Source organism: Stegodyphus dumicola, chromosome 6 (assembly GCF_044657685.1).
Source record: "Stegodyphus dumicola isolate Sdum_Otavi_A_Nest chromosome 6, ASM4465768v1".
NCBI classification, from domain to species: domain Eukaryota; kingdom Metazoa; phylum Arthropoda; class Arachnida; order Araneae; family Eresidae; genus Stegodyphus; species Stegodyphus dumicola.
This window is the reverse complement of record NC_140773.1, coordinates 207,371,465-207,395,984: the sequence shown is the minus strand read 5'-3', so window position 1 is coordinate 207,395,984 and position 24,520 is coordinate 207,371,465. Positions and strand designations below refer to the sequence as shown.

General features: G+C 33.0%; 1 protein-coding gene across 1 annotated transcript in view; it reads right to left on the bottom strand.

The window, feature by feature from the left end:
* The window catches only part of LOC118186194 (PDZ and LIM domain protein 3-like), an 83,080-nt gene extending 70,897 nt beyond the window's left edge, over positions 1-12,183 (bottom strand). Inside the window, exon 1 of the mRNA XM_035356264.2 lies at positions 11,606-12,183. Within this exon, the coding sequence (XP_035212155.1) occupies positions 11,606-11,716 (111 nt within the window). The 5' untranslated portion in view covers positions 11,717-12,183. The remainder of the gene's footprint in view (positions 1-11,605) is intronic.
* Between the last annotated feature and the right edge of the window lie 12,337 nt (positions 12,184-24,520).

The following is a 24,520-nucleotide window of genomic DNA, read 5'->3' as shown; positions in this document are numbered from 1 at the left end:
CTAAAGCTGGGAAATTATGCCGCATCAACCATACTTCTCAGACCTATTACCCTCCGATTATCACTTGTATCACTCGTTGCAAAATTCGAAGGGGGGAAAAATTCAAAGCTGAAGCAGATGTTAGCCAAGCAATGTTTGGGATTATCGCCTGTAAGAACAATATGCATATTTTAAAAATATTATTTTTATATTAACAACGAACTGGAAAAAGGCTCCGGGTAAAGACGGAAATTATATTGTACAGTAAATATTATTAAAGGTTTGAGAAATGCACTGTTTTTTTCACTTTCCATAACCTACCAGCGGCCTAGAGATAAGTCGCTGAACACTGGCAATTCGGTCCGGGGTTCGAATCTCGGTGAACGTGTTGGCTCTATGGGCGTTTTTGTGGTTTTCCCCGTATCTAACGTGTATACCAACCGCTCTCCTTTAGAATGTCCTGCCCTGAAGGCATCCCTTCCCTTAGGCAGATAGCCCATCGTGTGTGTTGTCATAATTAAATAAATCAAACCAAATTTTTCTTCCCAAACGGACAGAGTTTTCCAGTAGGCCATATATTTAAAGGGTGATTCAACGCTATTCCATAAATAGGAAAATATAGGTTATATTTAAGGAGACATAATAGGTATCAGATATAGCCATACAAACGGTTAATAGCGTAAGAGAAAAAAATTTTTCCTGCAATTATCAGGATTTGAGCTCACTGTTTCAGAGGACTTAATTAAGAGCTAAACGTAGGAGTTGACAACGCATTTGTAAACATATAACACCTAATCATTGAGAACTTTTATTTTTGTGCACTGTGAACTGGTTCAATTGTATCTGAGTTCCTATTACAGAATTTCTAATTTGTATTTTAACATCTCAAATCGAAACGGAGCCTTTAAATTGCCATTTAGTTCTGCCTTATTCTATATATTATAACGTTTAATAAAATGTTCAGTTAATTTCAGTTGCTTATACACCTTCCGCTCGTAAATTTTTCTGTGGAAGACAAATCGTCGACAACATAAAAGTATGACCTTTCAGGTTAATGAGATTAGTAATGAGTAGTACCTTACTGGCATATACAGGGTGACACAAAAAAACGAGAACTTTTTAACAATCCAATAAAACCAAGAATGCTGGAAGAAAAACATTTTATTCATGATAATTGCAACCTTAAAACTTGCCATTTAAGAAAAATTGATGGAATTTATCATTTTAAAAATAAATTACGTTCACCTGTACGAATGCATTCTTGAAATCTGCTGTTGAGCTTCCTCATTGACCACTGCAATATCTCAGCTGGAATTTCATCCCGAATTCTCTGTTTCAACTCATCCAGAGTTCTTGGTCGACTCGTGCACACTTTACTCTTTGAGATAGCCCCACGAGAAAAAAATCACAAACTGACAAATCTGGACATCTAGGGGGCCAGGGAACATTACCGAATCTTGAGATCACACGGCTACCTAACAATTCTCGCACAGCTTCCATTGATTGCCGTGCAGTGTGTGATGTGGCTCCATCTTGTTGAAACCAGGTTTCTTGAAGGAGTGGAAAATTGTTCAATTCAGTTGTAACGAAAGCTTGTAACATCTCCACAAAACGGTCTGCATTGACAGTTACTGTGATCCCCTGTTCATTTTCAACAAGTAATATAATTTTTTTTTAAAGTCAATTTCTACTTAGGTCAACAAAGAAAAGTTTTATTTTAGTTACTTTTTATTAACATTATTAACCTTTTTTTTGTTTCTAATTTATGAAGCTGATGGTGGTCTATAATTTCTCATTTTGTCCATTTCTTGCAATGCTTCATTATTGCAAGGAACCTTTCCAGTGAGTTTCGAGCAGTCCAGTTCTTCAATTAATTATTCCATTTAATGATTTCACATGACTCAAGGCGACATATGCTTTCCACTCTATAAAGCTACAATTCTTTAATACCATACACTTTAAAAATCTTTAGAACTCCGTCTTACTGTCGCCACTTATTTTTGTTAAATATTGCAATCCCATTTATCAGAGTCTTGTATTATTATTTATAAGTTGTTATAAATAAATTTTTACAGCACATGAGAATTCCAAATAACCGGTCATTATTTGTAAGTCTTATATATATATAAAAACAGAATATCTTTAGTTGCGATAAACAGGAATAAATAAGTAGGAATTGACTTTAATATGTGAAAAAACTGTATTAACATCAAGTGTCATTCACTACAAGTTAAAAAAATGAATTTGAACTTGAGTGGATGAATAAGAAGTATTTTATTAACGATTGAAAATTTGAACAAGATATAGGGCGAGTGTGAGCTAATAGTAGGAATTTAAAAAACTAAGGTCCGATGATCCCATGTATGAAACAGCACACCTTACTAGCGTGTAGAGGGCGTTCAGGAACTTCATTAGGATTTGTGTCTGTTGCCTATTCCACTAATCCATGATTACTAAAATGGCTGAGTATTTATTTGCTCAAGGTCACTGTCCCGCAGTACTGCCACCTGCTCATGGCTGCCACTACGCATTAAAAAATTTCCCGTTATTCTGTGTCACCCTGTATTTTATTTTTGAACTTTTCACACTGAAAATGAATTTATGCATACATGACAATGCAAATTTTAAAATTTATGAATTTTATCCTTCAGAGTTTTGACTTAATACTGCACTGTAGTTCTTGGCTACTTTCCTTTTCCCCGCAAGCACACTATGCACAAATGCAAATATTTTCTTTCACTAGCTCATACAAGTAATGAACGACAACATTTTCAAGATCATAAACTCCTATCTAAAACTGTGAAAGGAACCACCGTAAGGATTTCGAAACGTGGCACTTTTCCAGATATTCGCGTTATCTTTTGACAGAGAAGCTCTTGTTGCTCAATCACTTCATTGTCTTATTTGCTAACTAGAAAGAGGGATTTCACGGTATGTAAAATACCTGCATCCGAATTGCTTACAAAGTTAAATTTTATCCCTTTTTTTTGGCATTTCAAGGACGTTTGATGAGCGCGTGTTGAAGAAAAGCATCCCCAGGTGAAATTGTCCTGTCAGTCGAGGAAATGAAACTTAAGTTTATATATGTTTTGTTCATAAAATCTATACTAAAATCAAATAAAACCAAGTTCAGGAGATTAACAAAGAAGTATTCTTTAAAAGTGAAAGCGTTCTTAAGGGAAGTGGGACATAAATCCCTTCCAAAAAAATCGCTTCTTCCTTTTTAAGTTTAAAAAATGGAACATATTACAAAACTCAACGATTACAAAAGCACACTAATATCCAAAATTTAAGCAACAAACGGAGAACTGATGATAATTCAAAAAATATGCAAGCAAATTGGACGAAAGTTGGTGATATTAATTATTATACCACTTGTAACTAAAATCACAAGAAAATGTTACACAGAATATTTGCATTTTGTGATATCATCAGGAACATAAAATCTCCTCAATTCGGACATACAAATTAAATACAAAAATACTTCTCAATTGTGGGTATCATTAAATCGAACAGTATTACTAGCCTGGCAGCGATATCTAATGCTTTTTATGGCGAACTGCTTAGGTGGCAATGCCCAGTTTTTTCGTAAAGCAGGTATTAAGCCCATCCAGAGTTTGGTGAGATGGTGGAAGGCCAGCAACACGCCTCCCGAGAGCGTCCCACACATACTCAGGGTGACTGAAGGATTGATTTGAAGGATCGTTTCTGGATTAATTTGGAATGTATGAGGACTTGGCACTCACCTTCACTTTAGTTAAGTTAGACGATCATTTATCCGGACTTTTGGCGAAATATAGCTGGATTTGCAGCACAATTTCAAATTTGCTTTATACATGGATTTTCAGTTTTTCTTGAACTTTCTTGAACACAACAAAATCTTACCTCTGGGCTTATACACGAATCGATTCCTATTTGTAAAAATACGATAATTTATGCATCTTTCGTCTCAATAAAAAGGGATTAAAGTTCATTTACAAATGTAAATAAACGCAAATGTCTATTAAATATCAGTTTTCAGAGGCCTTAGAGGAAATGTTTAGCAAAAAATATTTGCTTGAGATAAACAGAGACTAAAAAATCCCAAAAAACTATGAGCATTAAAGCTCTGATAATTGGCGTAATGGATGCTGTTATTATTTTATTCCTCCTATATACAAAAATTTACTTCATTCCAAGAACTACTTTCAGTTTTAGTATATCAAAACTGGTAACCAAAATAGTTTCTTTTTTAACCAAAGTTTTGTGTAATGGTAAAAGATATTACATGCTATAGTAACATGGGAGTAGCATTTAGAAGCAATTTTTTTAAATAGAATTGAAGAGTTCAAAAGCTGTCATAAGAGGCTTGGATTCAAAGCAAAATTAAAAAAATAGAGAATGGTAAAACGTTAGGACAACGTTTCGTATGGACTAGTAAATCTTAAATACACTTAAAATATACATGAGTGATGAAACTGGTTTCGTTTCTCTCAAAATGTTATCTTTTCAACTTTTGCTACCTTTTGAAGAAAAGCTATGACATGTGCATGCATGAAATTTCATTATGCATACAGATTGTATAAAATTAGTGACTGTCCCTTCAGTGAACCTACATGTGTATTTGTTTGGGACTTACCGTACTTTAAAATTGTAAATTACAGTTTAAAAATGCATGAGTTAACTCTGAATAAAGCTTATAATTTTTTTATATTTTTAGTTATTAGTAATATAAATTAAAATGTGTTCACTAAATTAGAGAATGTCCTGTATTCTGTCCTGTCCAATTTCAAAGTAAAACTTTTATTAGTTTTGTACAAATGTGTACTTAACTGTGCATTTAAAAAATCATGTTAAGAAAATGTTACGCATATGAACTGATGGGGAAAAAAGTAGGTAAGAGCCATTACACATTTGTTTTACCTTAAAATATGTATAAATTTCTTTTTAAACTCTCATAAAATTTTTCAATGTAAATATATCTGTACATATAATAAAAGAAAGAGTCTGTGTGTCGTTCGTTCGTGCTGCGCGTAAGCTAATAGACCCAGGGCTACGAATTTTGGTATATAGGAGCCAGTGCACCTCGAAGCGATTTTTTCAAAATTCTAATCAGATATTTTTTAATTTTATCTTTTCGATTTTATCGCATGATTTTGAATAGTTTCATTCTTTCAGAAATGGGGTTTTGGCAACAGTTTTTCATTCAGTTATATACTGGACTGTTGAAAATCAGAACTGTTGCCACTTGGAAAAATGAGGGCGATAATTCTGTGCAGTTTTTAAATTTAATGTTTCTCTTGGATACTCGAAGTTTGTTGAGGGAAGGCAACGGGAAGTTGGTTAATTTATTTATTAGAATAATTAATATTTGTATTAAGGGATATTACTTATTTATTTGTAATTTTGTTATATGTAATAATTTTTTATGAAGTAGTTCTGCAAAGCAAAATTCTGCGCAGTTTTTAAATCAGGCATTTTTCCGGTACATTTAAAAGCCAGACGAAGGCTGGCAGCGTAGTTGCTAGTTTAATATAAAGAAGACGTAGTCACTTTAAAGGTATTTCTCCCGGCTTCCTAGCAGGCCTTCGTGGTGTAGTGGTTCTGCACGCTGTGCCGGCATCCAGAAGTCCGCGGTTCGATTCCCGGCGAAGGCGTTGCATATTTTTCATCTCTATGGCTTTTTCAATTAACCTAATGTCTCTAAAATAGCGCCCGAACTAAAAAGGTGTTAGGCGATGATTCTCCTCATCCAGGATTTGGCGATTGGGTCCTCTAAAAACCCCATTCGCCCTTTAAAAGGGGGAGTATATAAGGTATTTCTTCTGCCTTCGTGGTGTAGTGGTTCTGCACGCTGTGCCGGTATCCAGAGGTCCGGCGAAGGCGTTGTAAATTTTTCATCTTTCCTGCTTCCAAAAAACACCTAATGTCTCTAGAACTTAAAACATAGTCTAAATATCATTACCTCGAGCGTCCGCTGAAAAATGATCCTAGGTAGAAAATGCCAGAGTGTTTAGTGATAATACAAGATGTCTCGCATAAGGGGCTTTCCTTGAGGACATATTTAATCTTTTGAAACTTTAGCGTTATATTTCTGTTTACAGTCGAGAAATTGCTTTAATCTGTGAGGAAAACCCTCATTCAAATATTTAATATAAACTTAAAATATTTCTTCAGTATAGTCCTTCAAAACTACATAGTTCTCCTAGTTTTTCAGTACTCCTCCTCTTCTTCCTCCTAGTAATCATAATAATAAAAACAACAACAATGATAAATTGCAACACTTTTGTCCGAAATCATCGGAAAGTTATAACTTAAAATTCGAACATGTATGTGCTTCGAAATTTCCCACTAGAAAATCGGTTTTGATTTAAATTCACAAAGAAATGGCAATGATACGTACAGGGGCTCCTGGGTTTCTATAAAGTCTTTAGTGCAGATTTGAAAAAAGTAATTACGAAAATTTTCGATACCTGAACAAGAAAATATGTAAAGTTGAAACCAAACTTTCGCTTTCATCATCCCAAAAAGAAGGAATACGGTTTCAATTTATTTGCTTATAGCAAAGCACATCAGGGCTATTTGCCTTAGTGAAGGGTAGTGAAGGGATGTCTTTGTGCAAGACTTCCTAAGGGATAGGCTCGTACACGCGTTACACATAGAAGAATGACCTCAATTACAAAAGACTTTTCAAATGCTGCAACTTCTACATGACTCTTAAAAGACCTCCAAATTTTTAGTGACATTCTATCCCAACCCAAAATAAAAAAAACCTTAACTGTACCGTTTGAAATTTTATAGATGTATCAAATAAACACAGTGCTTTTATTTATAACTTTAAAATAATGTATGTAATAAAATATTTATGTTTGCATTCCACAGATTAAGAAATTTTTGTTTGTTTCTTTTGTTTTAATCGGTTATGTCAAATACATATACACGGACTATTTTCCAAAAGATGCCTTCATGGTTGACGTTTTAAGGGCAAAATCTTTGCACAAAAATTTAAAAAAATTCATCGCATTTTCAATGCATTTCAATGCAATGAGAGATATCAAGCTTAGTACCGCTACAAAATTATTAAAAGCTTTGCAATATATATTACTGTATGTACAATTTAAAAAATAAAATGATAAAAGCTAGCATGTATAAGTATATCGGAAGTAAGATAAGTTAAATGCAATGAGCAGATTAAAAAGAGGGCATTTTGTTTGAGGAGATGTCCAGTAGTTTTAAAATGCTTAATAACGTAATTGAATATTTTTAAAAAGAGCGTTTTGAAACATCTGAAGCTTTTACAGTATGAATTAATTAAATAAATGGAATTTCTCACAATCAATTTGAAACACAATTAAACTGTAAAATATTTTGAGGACTCTGTATAATTTCTGAAAATGCACCTCAAAGTTATAAAATAAATATATTACTTTAAAAGTACTGCGATTTTGAAGTTTTCGAAACTATAGTCTGCAATTAATTTTCTCTCTCTATCTTTCTTTCTTTTTTTAAAAAAATTTTAAGATCTCAAACTGAAAAGAAGATTTTCTTTGAAGTTATTTTCTAACTAAATTAAAGCAAATTATTAATAAAATGATTGCAACTGAAAATATAGTTAATAAATAACACTGCCTCTATAGATGTAATCCACATTTAAAATATGGCTTCGTGTCTGTCTAAGTTTCAGTAAAACTTGACATATTATACTTAAAGTTATTCATTTAGATGAAATCGCTAACGTAGAGAAAACTGCAACACCCGTTTGGGTGCTTTATTATAATTATTAATTAGACATGATTAATTATTATTAATTAGTGTATTATCACCTATGATTATATGGATTAAAACGAATAATTAATGATTTATAATAAAGAGTAATTAATATCATAATAGGAATAGGCAAGAAAGGAGAAAATTCTTTGCATTCTTCCTCACTTAAAATGCAACTTGGAAATGAGGCGGGGGGGGGCTCAATCGCTAAATCCAGGAGGTGACGAATTACCGTCCTGCACCACGTGTAATATCATTCAATTTTTTTAGAACAGGATACATGAAGAATGAGTGATGCCTTCGCCGGGATTCGAACTTCTTACATCCCAGCTGCTAGTCGAACGTGCTTCCAGTTGCACCATAAAGAAGAAAATTCTTCACAATTTGCAGAATAGGAAATTGCAAACCTAATGTAGAATGACTTGAGAAACATACAGATATCACAGAAAATGTATTTAAAATATCAGAGATAAAGTATTTCTTACAGAAATTCTCACAGACATATTTCCTTGCATTCGTTCTGATTGAAAAATGTTTTACTTAAGATCAACTCATTCTTCCCCTTTCGTATATTTTAATTTTTCTCGCAGGTACTTTAAAAGCTGATTTTATAAAAAGAAAGGGGGGATTCCCTCTTTACTGGCAAGAAAAACTCTATGTTTATTTATAAAAAAATTGCTATTTTTCTTTACATGCATTTTAAAAACAAATATATGACAGTATTCCTGTTAGTACGTATGTACGTACAAAAATCAAGAACATTACTTAATTTATTTCAGTGAGTACAAAATGCAGTTAGCTGCGCAATGTTGGTGAGCATAAAAAAAAAACCTCTTCTCTCCCCTTCCCCTCTAAAAAGCTTTTTTAAAGCACATTGTTTAAATTTATTATTCACAAACTTGTACATAATATGCATTAATGTCATGCTATCATGCATATGTGACCGGAAGTGTGCACTCAGCATTTATTTAAATTGAATAAATCAAATCTCTTAGAAGAGTTTTCCAATAATGTCAGGGTAACAGCAATAAAAAAATTCGTTGTAAGTAGCACTATATATTATGCTTTTTCATGCCCAATTTCTTCCTTGTCTTCATTATTTAGCATGTACACCTTTTTCTGGTTATAATGTTAAGTTCTTAGTAAACATTAATGTAAAAGTCTTTATAACGTATAAAAATTGTAAATTTAATTAATATAATAATAATAATTATTATTATATAATTGCAATAAAACGAGTATAAAATAAGATAAATAAAACCTTGAAAACATAATAATAATATAATATATAATAATTAATTAATTGAGAGAATTTATATTTTACCCAAAAACTGCTATCAATAATTTCAAAGCTTGTCGTGATATTGTCTTTCTACTAAAACTAAAATATATTCATAAGTATATGAATATATGAGACACTCGTTGTTTAAAAATAAGTGAAAAAAATCTGAAAGCTTTCAGACTTTATATTGTGCCCAAAAGGGCGTTTTTTTAATGTTTTGTATCTTATCTTTATTTATTAAATATTATATTCTTCGCCTTTAAATCATAAAATTCAATTCAAGGGCAATATCACAAAATAATTTAAAAAAAGCATACCTTTAGAATTTCCGATACACAGTCTCTCGCGCTGGGGATAATTTTTTTTTTTTTTTTTTTTTGTACAGTGTTGCCATTTTTCGCTTTGAAATCATTGAGTTTCTTAATAAAAAAATCGTTAAAGTTTTACAAAATATGAAATAGATAATAAAAGTGCGAGAAACATACATACATCCATGCAGATTCTTCATTATTTAATTTCTTTAAATGTAAGGAAGGGCTCTAATATTTGGTGGCAACAATTTGAAAAGTGAAATGCCGTTTCTAGCGAACCAACGCAAAATGACCAAACGAATTAACAGCCCTTCTGGGCAAATTGACCCTTTAGGCTAATAATTTATTTATTTATTTATTTTTGTTTTGTTTTTGTTTTTGTAGAAAGAAGCCATATGTACACATTTTTATTACAAATTTATTTAATTATATTACAATAAAATATAATGAAATTTTTTCGCATCAATAACGATATTAATGTTTGTGCGGACATAAAGATTTCCCAAACAGATTACAACTACGGTTTGGTTAAAAAACGGTTTAGTTAGGGTTTGGTTAAAAAAAAACCGTAATTTTAAGGTGTTATTTTTTGGAATAATGCATGTGTAACAATAAATGCTGCATTCTGTTGATGGTATGCATAGCATATTATATGTAAATGAAATACAAATGAAAGATTCTTTTTGAAAATATAATATTTTACACTATGTTTTGCAAGTATGATAGTATAGTCAGAGACAATATATTTACATTCGCAATACAGGTATATTTCGTTTTATTTCCTTTATTAGGTACTGATTATTTTTTAAATAATGAAAAGTTTATACCACCCCAAAAATGCTAAAAAAATCTGAAAGCTTTCTGATTTTACATTAAACCCAAAGTTAACACACAACAAAACGAATAAAGGGAACACACAAAACATTAAAAAACCGTTTTGTGTGTTCCCTTTATTCGTTTTTTATTCCCTTTATTCGTTTTTTGAACGTTTTGTGTGTTCCCTTTATTTATTAAATATTATGTTTCTCGCATTTAAATTCACTTCAACAGCAAAATCGCAAAGTAATTTAAACTGAGCATATTTTTAGAATTTCCGATACACAGTCTCGCTCGCTGGAGATAAAAATGTTTTTTCCCCCGTACAGTGTCACCATTGCTCGCTTTGAAATCGTTGAGTTTGTTAATCAAAAATTTGTTAAAATTTTACAAAATATGAAATAGATAATACAAATTCCAAATTTAAGCCTTCAGATGCCCATATTCGGATGGAAACGTACGTTATTCAAAATTGGATGGCTCTGGGTACCGTCGTTTCATCACAGTGCGAGAAACATACATACATTTATGCAGATTCCTCATTATTTAATTTTTTTAAATATAATAAAGGCTGTAATATTTTGTGGCAATAGTTTGAAAAGTGAACCGAGATTTAAAGGTTTCAACGCAAAATGCCAAAACGAAAGTAATACCCCTTCTAAACTAAAAAAAAGAAAAAAAAAAAAAAAAAAAAAAAAAAAAAAGAAAAGAAAACATTAGATAAGCTATTTTGCCTGTTGCATTTATTAGTTGGTGTTTTTGTGTTACATTTAAAATAATTTTCACAATATTTAGATTTTTTTTCATTATTACTGTTTTGAAATAAGGTTAAATATTGAGAGTAATCTAAATTCTCTGTGACAAAACTATATCTATTATATAATTTTTTTAAATTATGAAATTTAATTTTATAAATAATTCTATACATTCCCTGCCCCTGCATTTAGTTTCTTAATATGTTAATTCTAGCAATATATCAAAATTTTTGAGTAATATTAGACAGAAACTAAGCTATCGGTTACTGCTCAACCAAGAAAAATTTCACATGTCACCCGCGAATCAAAAACTAGATGTGATCAATCACATACAAGGAAGTTATTTCAAACATCTCACACGTAGAAGAACTAACCTTCTCGCGTCAAGCAGCTAGTTAAGGTGTAAATTTGATATTCTAAAAAATTATTATACAAAAATTATAACGGTTAACATAGAGAACACATAATTGATAATGAAACAGCAAAATATTTATTCATTTAAATAAACTTCAGTATGCATAGTGTAAGCATAATCTTTTATATGTGGTGGAAAAGAAAAGAGTGATTCATTTTATTGCGGTGTCTGAAGTTAGAGCGCAGTACATAAAAAAATCACTCAAATAGTTTTAAATCTATTTTCTTTTCGATAACGCAAATAAAATTGAGCGTTGAGCTAGAATTATTAATAAATAGGACAAATGAATGAATGAGCTTACCTTTTGTATCACCAATGGGGCACCAATATCGGCTCCTCCGGTCATCCGGAATCCCCAAGGAGTACACTGTCCATCTCTAATTAACTCTAAAGGCACCTGTTGATAAGCCATAGCTGCTCAGAGGATCATTGGAGAAACAGCGGCTCGTGCAAATGAATGTGCGGATCTTCAGTTTCTGCCGAAGCGAAGGTCAGGCTGCCAGCAAACAGAACCCAATTCGTTGCTTTGCGTTTCCTCCAAGACAATATACAAGGAGAAAGAGAAGACGCTTTATAAATAGTAGTCGTAACCAGAGTTTCCAGCAAGCTTTTACTTTGGTTCTTTATGGGGTGTTGTTGTTTTCCACAGTTTGTTTCGTTATTTTCTTTATCTCGCTCTCTTGTATTTCTTTAAAGTTTCGTACCACTGTCTTGCATCTGTTTGTCACGTTATGTTAAAAGCTTGCTGGGAAAATCTTAGGTGCTTGCTTGTCGTAAAGTCAAATTTCTAATTTGTGTTTTTATTGAGGAAAGGATTAATCTGACATTTTCCAAATTCTGTTGATTTAAATTCACATTATTACCTAACGGAGACTGGTGCAATGCTTGTCTAAAATAAAACCTGGAAATAAGAATAAAAATATATTTCAATCCATTGTTTTTTATTCAATCAAATGCATTCGAATATGGGAAAAGATATGTTTTTTTAGCTTAAATATCATTACTTTATTAATATTTATAAAACAATTACTCTCATTAAATTATATCAGAAATACAAATAGAGATAAGACGAACCCTATGTTTTCTCGAATCAATCTTCTAAAAGTTTCTTGAACTTCAGAAAACTTTGGAATTTGGGATTCCTGGAATTTTTCGCATAAAAACAAGAAAAAAAACTTTTACTAAATATATAAAATTCTAAATTAAAAGAGGCTTCGAAATATACATTTAAAGTAAAACGAATTTAAAAACATAGTTTTTAAAAATATCTGTATTTATTAAGAAGGTATGAAATTTGGAAAAAGAAATACAGTGCAACTCGAATTATCCAAACTCTGACTATCCGAATTACTTTCAGAATTCAACCACAAAATTAAGAATAAAAAATTAAGAGTGTGGCCACATGCAACTTTAAAAATAGCTATATTTATTAAGAAGATATGAAATTTGGAAAACGAAGTACAGCACAACTCTGACTATCCGAATCAATTTTTAGAATTTAAGCAAAAAATTAAGAATAAAAAAAATTAAGAGGGTGGCCACATGCAACTTCTCATTGTCAAGCGGATGTGCGACTTGACTGCCCGAAAACGGATGAAGAAGTTAAACAGCTTTCTTTGACCGAGATGTTCAGCAAGCAATGACTTTCAACTCTTGTACAGTACGCTATATAACATGTACGTAAAAGTGTTGCCTTTTCATTTTAAATAATTAAAACCACTTTTTATTTTAAAATAGTTTTTTTTTCTTCCAATTTCAACGTACATTAATTAATTAAAGTGTACATAGACCCTTTCTTTGGAAAAAATCCTATTATCCGAATTTTTAATTATCTGAATGGGGTCCGGTACCTGTTATTTCAGATAATTGGAGTTCTGCTGTATTAAAACTCTTGAATATTCAAGCTTATTTTGTCAAATAAGCCTCTCAGAAGGGAAAGTGGTTAGTTACTCTGACAGCCGAAGGGCCTGGGTTCGAATCCCGGAGAAGGCATGGATGGAAATCATCTGCCCCTTAGGAGGCAATGGTGGCCCACCTGTTAGGTACCCCCATAATAAAGTGACCACCATTTCCGACCAATACCTATAGTAGCTAATAGCCGCCACTGGGAAAAGAATTATCAAATAATGTAATAAAATACATTTAAGTAAAAATTAAAATTTTTTGTATTTTTCCAAGCAAATTTTAAGTCAAAATAATTATAGAAGAGAAAGAAAGAGTAATTTCAAAAGCTATCACAGAACACTCAACATGGAAAATCTCTTTAGAAATAAGACTGTAGGCGTTAGAACCGCGCGTTGCTGTAGTACTAATGATCTAGGTCAACTGAAATTTTAATAATTCGCTATTTTTATGATTGCTTCGAAGCTAATTAAACAAATCTTTACAAAAATTTGCGTTAAAACGGTTCACAGGATTTTAAAGTGCGTATGTGAAGATTTGAGTTCTAGAGTCCATTTTAAAAATGCATGGTATTTTAGAATTTAAATAATAATTCCATCCCTAAATAATAATTATTTCATATTAATTAAAGGCAAGGACTATTATCTTCATTACGATTAACATTCAATTTTTTACTGTCTTATGATAAATGAAATACAGACATGCAAATTGCTGAATTAAAAAAGTTTAGGTATTTTCATAATGCATGAATTCAGTACCACACTCCTCACATTATTTACTTGATCGTTTATCAGAGCTAACTGAATATTTTTCATTTCAAAATATACTGAATAAGTCTCTGTCCTTAAAGAAATAAAGTTTTTTGCCCTATTTCGTCAATTTGTTTTCGTAATATAAATGGAAACAAGCAATATGAAAAAAAAAATAAATAAAATAAATAAATAAATAAAAAAATAAATAAATTCCTACTTAGGTCAACAAAGAAAAATTATATTTTTGAATTCATAAACTCTCGCTCTTGCATTATGAAGACAGCATATCTTTAGTTCCGATAAACAGGAATAAATAAGTAGGAATTGACTTTAATATGTGAAAAAACTGTATTAACATCAAGTGTCTTCCACTACAAGTTTAAAAAAATGTATTCGAACTTGAGTGGAGGAATAAAGAGTCTTTTATTAACGACTGAAAATTTGAACAAGGTATAGAGAGAGTGTGAGCTAATAGTAGGAATTTAATAAAAAAAATACATAAGAAACACAAAAATCCTGCCACACCATCTATATTAATTCAAATTAAGCAAAGCAACACAAAATTATAAGATAAGGCTTTAAGATATTTTTTGAAAGACCTGAAATGGAATTAAAATCATTAACTAAAATTTATTAAGGAATGATACTTTTCTAACCGGTGCATTGTTTAAAACAAAACTATTTTAAAAACAGATTTCCCCCGTTTCAAATTCCTAATCTTGGTGATATTTTCTTAATTTTTTGGGAGGAAACGTGGGACGGAGGGACAATAAAGGTAATTTAATAAATATCCTATCATTTTTAAATTTCTATTAGTCCTTTCGCTCAGCTACAGATTTTAAATTTGTTCACTGCTGAAACCAAATCTTTTCAATCCCATTTCTCTTGGCATTCCTTAACATGCAATAAATTTAATTTTAGCGTTACATTGTAATAGAAAACATTTTCAGGTCTACTTTCTTCTTTTGCTAAGCTCTATCATTCTACTTTCATTCTTTGAGCATTTAATGATTATTCTTCATAATTTTCTTATACTCAGGAACTCAGTTATAGCAGAACGCATTTTATCCGATTTTAAGTTGTTCGAAACTCCATTTTCAAGGTTAAACAACGAATTAAAACGATTAGCAAACTCTTTTAAATCTAGCAAAAAATATTCTATCTTATATAAAAAAGGAAAACAGTAATGAAACTCAACAATTGAATGTAATTAATGCCAGAAATAAAAATTAAATGAATGGAAAGATATTGGAAGAAACCAAAACTGTTATAAAATTGAGATTAATTACTAAATGTAGATGGAAATGATTCTGGATACCTGATTCCATATGGTGATGAGACCGTTTTCTTAATAGCACAAGAAACCGAAGAATATTGGTTAATGATTCAGACTTATTTGCTTTTAGAGACTTAAAAATAGCCATGAAGTGGCCAGAACTACAGGATAATTCTATCAGCTCAACTTCTGTGCCTAAAAATTAGGAATTCAGAAAAATGTGGAAAAAATTTTTAAAAACTAGTAATAAAAATGTAATTAATTCTATGTACACGCTTACAGCATAAAAAGCGATGCATCAAGGAATTATCCGAATGAAACAAAAATCGGTAGATATGACACACATGCACTGAAAATGAAACTCTAACCCTTATCTTAAGAACTGAATGTTTAGTTCCATTTGGCGAGTTAGATCTGCACGATCTAGGAGCGGTCAAAAATGCCTGCTAATCAGAGCCCAAAGGGAAGAGATCTGGCGATCACGCCAGCTAGGGAAGTGTTGCAGAAGCACGAACTCAAGCAGTAACATTATCCTGTTGAACCGTAAGTCCAGGGATCCGAGAAAGGAAGTGCAACACTACAGCACGTAGAATCTCATAATGCTGTGATGTAAGGGTACCGCGGATGACAACCAAAGGGGTCCGACTATTAAATGAAATGCCCCCCCATACCCTCCTGTCTGTCGGGCTGCATGACAGACGACAATCACGTGCATAATCCCCGCCACTATCCCGGATGTCTTCAGACACGTCTTTGCTAGTCATCAGGGCTCATTTCGAAGCGGGACTCATTGCTGAAAACAATTCTACTCCAATCCGTGAGATCCCGAATAGAATTAGCCCGGTACCATTGCAAACGTGCCTGGCGGTGTGGAACGTAAGGGGCAGGGCTTCCGTGTTTATAGTCTCAGCCCGATTTTAGTCGCCTATCAATGGTCATTGCAGGCATTAGTGTCTCGGTTACGCATCTGACCGTCGATAAGGATGCATAAAAGGCTATGAGCATCGATCGGTGGATCATTCTGTCCTTGAGTACTGACGTTCCTTTCAGTCGACCGCTATTTCCTTGATGCTCTGTTTGGTTATTTCTGGCGTAAGGTATGGGCCCATGATTCACGCATTATCATCAACATTGTCTAATGGTAGCATCGCTCCGACCCAAGTGTCTAGCGATCCTGCGATTTGACCAACCTGCTTCCCTTTAGTCCAAATGCACGTCCATCTCTCAAATGGTGGCACCTGCTAATACTGTTCGCGAACTCGTCTGGAGGCAATGGTACAGTCCACGTGGATCGGCGGAATCACATTCGTATGGGAGATTTGCTTTAGCATTGAAATATCCTCTATTTTATGCACCATCCGGATGCTCCCTTGCAATGCGCTGGAGCTCCTGCTAATCAGTCATTGGCTGTCAAAAGTTAATAATTTGCATATTATATTGTAAGGTATGGGCGTAGAAAATTTCATTCTGTTCGAGTGACTCCTTGGTGCGTCGCGTTTTATTTTGTAAAGAGTATTTTAGAGACATTAGGTTATTTCGAGGCCGGAGAGAGGAAAAATGAGCAATGTCTTCGCCGAGAATCGAACCACGGACATCTGAAATACACGCCCAGCGTGAAGACCACCAACTACAAAGGCACGCTAAGAAGGCGGGAGAAATACTTTATATACTCCTTCTTTTGAAGGGCGACTGAGGTTTTTTAGGGGACCCAATCGCCAAATCCTGGGCGTGGAGATTCATCATCCAACACCCTTTTAGTTAGGACGCCACTGTAGAGTCATTAGGTTTGTTTCGGAAGGAGAGATGAAAAATTAGCAACGCCTTCGCCGAGAATCGAACCGAGGACCTCTGGAATACGCGCCCAGTGTGCAGACCACCGCACCACGAAGGCATGCCAAAAAGGTGGGAGAAATACCTTATATGCTCCTCCTTTTTATTATTGAAGAATTATTATTATATTGTTTTTTCATATGGCTTAAAATACATCGGTCCAACTAAGAAAGCTCTAATATTTAGTGTTAAAGGAAACAAATCTTAGAGTAAGAAAGGGTTTAATAAAATCTTTACTGTTATCAGTTGTAGACCGTTTGACTACTTTTAGTGTTTTCTCCTACTGAAATTATCCAAAGCGTTTCCTTCAGTTAGTATGCTAGAGTTCCTGAAGGTACTTAATTTCATCAGCACCTCTCAGCATGATTATAATTCCAGTTCCTGTCCTGGCAAAAGTATTTTAAATACTTATCTTATAGGTTTAAATACTTATCTTCTTTCTTCCTTTCTCTTGACATTCACAGTAAATGACCCCATAACTATCGTAGTTATAATTCATTTAATTGTGCATAAATACATGAATACACTACAATACATGAATACATGTGCTGTTGTTGATGTCTTGTCCATGAATTTCATGAAAGAATGGTTACCAGAGCCTTCTACTTCCATCCCAGTTTTGAGAGATAGCACCTGGGGGGGAAGGTTCGAGGCCCTCCCCTTCCACCAAACTACACAAGAGGACTTTCGACTCGCCATATATTTAGAGAGCCCCGTGCTGAAAAGACATTTTGTATTTAAAAACATCCATGCCTCCTCCGAGATTCAAATCAGAACTCTTCGGTACCACAATAGGCTTCGGCAAACCACTATACCGTCTCGACTGGGGAAAAAAAAAAAAGAAAAACCCAGGGCTTGCAGAAGCCCCGGGTTGACCCATTTCAACGATATTTCTGCGTAGCATCTGTACATACGAACAGAATAAAAGACTGTTTTTGCCAAAAAGAATTGTAAAATGGATTTAAAAGGGATTCAAAACAGAATTTTTTTCATGATGTCTTATGCATACATACGTCTAGAAGTACGTATGTATGTATTTCACATAATTAAGAAACGAGTAGCCTGGGAACGTTGAAATTTTGTATATGAGACTGCGATAATATGTAATTGTACACCTTCCTTTTTGGTTGCAATCTGTTACACCAAAAGTATATAAATATCTATACATATATATAAACCCACTTTGTTACTCACCTCGGTCAACTCAGTTTTATTATTCTTATATGTTGGTAAATTGTGCATTTTTTGCTTTAAAAATGATTGAATTATGTTGTTCTTATCTTCCAGTTGAGGCTTTTATGACTTTAATTAATCTGCATGCAGTATTTCTAGAATTATCAATAATTTAAAAGTTATTCAAGTGCGGGCTTAGCCACATTTGCTTACATTTGAAACTTAGCAAAATAGTGAAGTCAGTTTCTGCGCATTCAGTGTCTTTTTGCCGAGTGGGAACAAAGGTAAGTAAGACCAAAAGTAAAGTTATATGCATCGAAAAATTTGCTTTCTTACCCGCTGGCCGAATTGCTTGTTTTTACGAACAAACTCTAATTTGAATTGCAAAATTTATTCTTTTAATTGTTTTAACTGTATTTGGTGTTTTTCGTTTGTCTATATTTTTCAATTATATCAATTTTAATGATATTTTGAGTTTTTATGTATTTTTTCCTTGCTGCGAATGAAGAACTGAATTAATTGAATCAGAAATATATCCCTAATGAAATTCTAGGAAATACGTTTAAATGAAATGCAACAAAAATGCATATAATTTGATTGGCGGTACCAGGAAGTCATGTGGTTTCCGCATCAGATTTTTTTAAACTGTGTTTATATTGTAACTATATGATAATAATGACAGCTTGTAAAAATTACTACCTGACAATCGATGCATTATTGGCCACCTTTAATTTAGAGTCAGCTGACATAAAGTTCTGTTTAATCTCAAATATAGCTTTCTTGCAATAAATATTCATTTTACTGATAAAAGGTGTGCGAACAGTAGCCACTAATTCATTGATTAATCATTTATGGTAAACCTACTTTAGACGGGATACTTTCGTGTAAGATATCTGAAGTGAACTGTTTCATATTCATATTATATAAAGGCAAAAATCCAAAAATTACATAATGTAAAGTGAAATTAAAAAAAAAAACTCATCATTTTTAGAAAATTTTATCTCAAATAATATCAGGAATGTCAATAAAATGTTTTAAATATCAAGAATAAGAGAAAATGAATTTTTTTACGACAAAAATCTGACAATGCAATTTTTCTTGAAATCAAAATTTTTTAAAATTCTTCAATGTTTCTTCAAACTGAAATGACGGACCACTGGTTGAAGACCCCTAGACTAGAGTATACACTGATGGCTCTAAAATACAAGACAACACGGGCTGGTGTATACAGTAAACGTTTTTTCCCAATGTATACAGTAAACCTTTTTAGCAATTTTTCTGTAGGACACTTCATATCGAATATTAATTCTTTGCAATCTCACTGGCTCTGGAAAACCTCAAGATAAAGATCGATTGTTTCTCTAAAGCAGTTATTCTAGCCGATTCCAAAGCGGCCATCCAGGATGTAGTTATAAATGATGACACAGATACCCAGATTTTCTCAGATATAAGACAAGCCTTGAACTTTCTTTATGAGCACAACAAAACAATCGTTTTTCAATGGTTCCTTCACATGTAGGTATCGACGGTAACGAGAAGGCAGACTCACTGGCCAAGAGAGGAACACTTGCGCCGCAAGACAGCAAACCACTTCCTCCAGAATCACTTAAAAAGCCTATTTTTGAGAAATTAATGGATGCTCTTAAATCTGACCAGGCAGCAAAATCAACAGGCAAATCCAGGGCTAACATTCAAGACACCCCGTAAAGGGCTAACATTCAAGACACCCGTTTTGTAGAAAACTCCGTAAAGAGGCTGTGGCAAACTTCAGACTGCAAACAGATCACGATTGCATGGCACATCATCTTAATAAAATTGGCATCCTTCCACCTAGTATATGCCAAATTTGCAATTCGGACATCATGAATGCAGAGCATCTTCGTGTATGCCCAGAACTGGATGAAGAGTCTCAGAAACGTGGTGAGATAAGTAAACTATACTGGAATGCCAGAGCTTTCATGGGCTCCTTGTAAAGACTACATCTCGTATGTTCCTTTCCTTAAATTTTTAACTTTTTACTTTTGTTCCCATGTTCATTTATTCTGATTCTTACTTTGTAAACGCTTGATCTTTTTTATTATTTATCATTGTTCTTCTGTGATACTTCAGCTGTTTTATATGTTTGTATTGATCTTTTAATAAAGCCATATGTATCAACCCATTCTTTGTTCGTCTCGTAGTTAAAATTTAGTATGCAAAAATTTGGCATTTATTCCAAGTATGTTTCTTGTTTTTTTTAGTTGTACTGAGGTTTTATGATTTTTTATGGATCTTTACCGAGTAAAAAGGATGTTCTTATGTCCGCTTAAAAATACTGAAACGTCGCACCGATATGTGATGAGCATCAAGAGAAATTAGTTTATTCCACAGAAAGCAACTATTATTAATATTACCAGGAATACAATATTTTCAATGTTTAAGGATACTGATTGTGAAATCTACTGCATTTATAATGGTAGTAACATTCACATCGAGGTAGTCTTTTAGGAGAGTCAGTAAATATATTTTTTAAGCTCTTTAATCTACTCATTTGTGTTTCGAACTAACAGTACTATTAAACACCAATAGATGGCAGCACCAAATAAAATCTAATTTCGCTGCTAATGGTAGATGGATATGTGATGAACCTGCTCTCCACATTTTACTGCTGAAAAAATAAGATTTAACTGTAGAAACGGTATAATCAATGATTAAACCGTTTGATCAAATTACGAAAAGCTTTTGCACTCTTAACAATCTGTTCATTTTGAAGTTCGTTTTGAATGTTTGGTGAAGATATCATATGAAATTCAGTGTGACGTAAATCAGAATCTCCATTAGACGTGATACGCTGGCTCAGTTCGTCAATCAGAATCGAATCGTGAAATTAGTACCAAATGCTTTTTGGTTTAAACTGATGTAAATTGGTTCGCTGCATGAGTAGTCACGAGCTTCCTCCCTGCTATATGGTTGTTTCTTATATACCAAAGATTTATTAAGATCTACGTAATATAATACGAAGCTATATTACCATACCTTGCAGCTATACTCTTAAACTGTGCATTTAAAAAATCAAAGAATATTTGTTTATCATTTCCAATGATTTGTCAGTTCAGAGCCATATAATGGAAGATTATTGCATTTCAAAACAGAACATACACTGAACCTTTAGAATGACTGGCTACCTACGTTTCCAGACGATTTGGGTCTTTGGTGGAGATGTCGATTTTAGAGTTGATGCTTTAATACTGATGTTTATTAATGTTGTTGGAGATACTTATTACTTTCAGAACTGGTTGCCTAAAATGGTTATCACCAGAAGTTCACTGTATGTTACATTAACGTTAACTATCGTGATTTAAAATATATTCGAACTTAAGACTAAAACATTTGGTTTAATTATTTCAGCATGGCAAAGCACACGAGGGCTGTGTGCCTAAAAAATCAAATTCCTTCAAACAGAAATTTTTTAGAGAAACTGGCTCGTATTCACGTTATACAAGGCGAAGATCACGAAAACACTCATGCCATTAGCCAGGGCGTCCACTGATGGTTTAAAAAGAAAATACGATTTGGACGGGCAAACGTTTAATTAATCAACCTCATTCTAAATCATTCCTCGCTATATAAATTCTCATTACAGTTCCCTTATACTTTAGCTTCCCTTTTAGCAATATTATTACATGTAAATACAACCTCTAATTAAATATCGTTGTGTTTGTTTGTCAACTTAAATCTAACCTGATAAAATTTCTAGTGTTCTGCAGTTCTCTAGCGAACAGAGTTTTTATGATTCTTTTTACTCTTAGTCTAACTAATTCTTGTAAATTACAGAGTACATAATAACAATGCCGTATTTTTTTAATTTATTTTCTTGTTCATAAATTTTTTTCTATGAGGTTCTTGTTAAACTTTTAAGTTCTGATTCTCGAATGAATCGAAGAAGCAAACGCGTAAAACTCTCCAGAAGACTATCTGCCTAAGGGAGGGATGCCTTCGTCGATGACTTTCTAATTGGCTCGTATACAGATGGAGAGAAATTACGAAAACGCCAATGTAGTCTGCCCGTTCGGCAGGATCCGAACTACTAGTGTTCTAGTTCGGCAGGATCCGAACTACTAGTATTCTAGTTCGGCAGGATCCGAACTACTAGTACCGTTCGGCAGAATCCGTACTACTAGTAGTATACTTCCCAGTTCGAATCCCGGCGAAAGGGCCGGAATCTTGTGCGCTTTTGTGGTTTTCCTCATTGTAACGCGTATACGAGTCAGTTTCCCTTAAAACGTCCAAGGTATCCCTCCTCTTGGGCAGCTAATCCCTGAGTACTTTGCCATAGTTAAACCAATCAGTCTTAATACAAGATTGCTCTTTGCCTAGAAATGTTTCGTTGAACTGTAGTAAAACATTCCTCAGCTTGTCTAATTTAACATATTATGGATAAACGATTTATAAATAATACTTTTTTCTTCTTATCTAATGCATCCTATCCAATAAAAACATCAGTACACAACCTTGTTAAATAAAGTAATACAACCTTATTGATATATGTAAAATAAACTGTAGCTTTTGATAACAGTAAATGGTAATACAGATAAATACGTAGCAACATTAGCTTAGGAACTCATTGTTTCTTTAGTTAAAACACACTTCCATAAAGTGTTTAATGACAATAAAATAAATCAAGTTTCTATAAGTATAATATAAAGTATCCTTATAAATAATTTGCAGTTTAAATATTATGTAAATAATTTGCAGTTAGAAAGTATCCTTATAAATAATTTTCAGTTTAAAATACCTAGGTTTATAACAAATCTTGATATATTAAAGTTAATGAGAAAGTAAATTATTTCGCATAAATTTTGATGGCTCCTATTTTTATCTTAAAAAAATCTTATGTGGACACCACATGATATCCTTGTCCGGCCTATTAAATTATACACGTTTTTTATTACATTAAACATATTTCCTCGAATTTCATTAGAGATAAATTTTTCATTCAATTAATTCCGTTTTCACTTCGTGGCAAGGCAAAAATACATAAAACTCTAAAATATCTTCATTAAATATTGTAAAACACAGAAAAACATAACACACCAAATACAGTTAAAACAATTGGAAAAAATTTGCAATTAAAATTGTAGTTTCTACGCAAAAACAAGCAATTTGGCCAGCGAACAAGAAGGCAGATTTTTTGGGGGCACAAAATTGAAAGTTTACTTTTGGTCTCACTCGGCAAAACGACACTGATTTAAGTGCAGAAACTGATTTAATCCACTATTCTACTCTTCAAATCTAAACAAATGGAGGTTTCGTTAGGTTTAGTAGCACTTAAACAACTTTTAAATTGTAGACTATTCTACAACTATTGCATGCTGATTAACTAAAGGCAAAAGTCTTAACCGGAATATGAGAATGACATAATTCAATCTTTTTTAAAGCAAAAAAATCCACAATTTACAAACATATAAGAATAAAGAAGAAGAGGGAAAAAAAAAAAAAGAAAGAAAAAAAAAAAAAAAAGAAACTGAGCCTTACGGAGGCGAGTAACAGACTGAATGTATACATACTTTTGGTGCCAAGAAGGATGTGCACGACTACATGTTATCGCAGTCCCATATACGAAATTTCGACGTTTAAATTCTTCGTGATTACAATACTTTCTTTTTACTTCGAATAAAGGAATAAAAAGTGTGCCGGAATACAGATTTCTTTAAATAAAATATGAATTACATAAGTTTTAGAGTTATTAGGTTAATTTGAAGTAGGTTATGTGGAAAATGCGCAATGCCCTCGCCGGGACTCGAACCTGGACCTCTGGAATACGCGCCAAATGTGCTAACTTTCACACCACGAAGGCATGCTGGAAGGAGGGAGAAAATACCTTATATACCCCCTTTTAAAGGGCGAGTGGGGATTAGGGGACCCAATCACCAAATCCTGGTGTGAAGAATCATCCTCTACCACCTTTTAATTCAATTGCTACTGTAGGGTTATTAGAATTTTTCGATGTTAGGAAACTAAAGAATTGTGCAATGCCTTCACTGGGACTCGAACCCTGGACTTCTGGAATATGCGCCGAGTGTGGTAACCGTTACACCACGAAGGCAAGCTGGAAGGAGGGAGAAACTACCTTATAAAGTACAAAAAAGGAAAAAAACTGTAAATAAAAACTATAAATAAAAAGAAATAAATAAAATATGAAAAATTAAAATATAAGAAGATTGAATAATTATTTTTACTTTCTTGTACAAAGTAAAGGAATTATTGTAATTGCGAAAAATTTCGGGTGTCATATTTAAGCGAA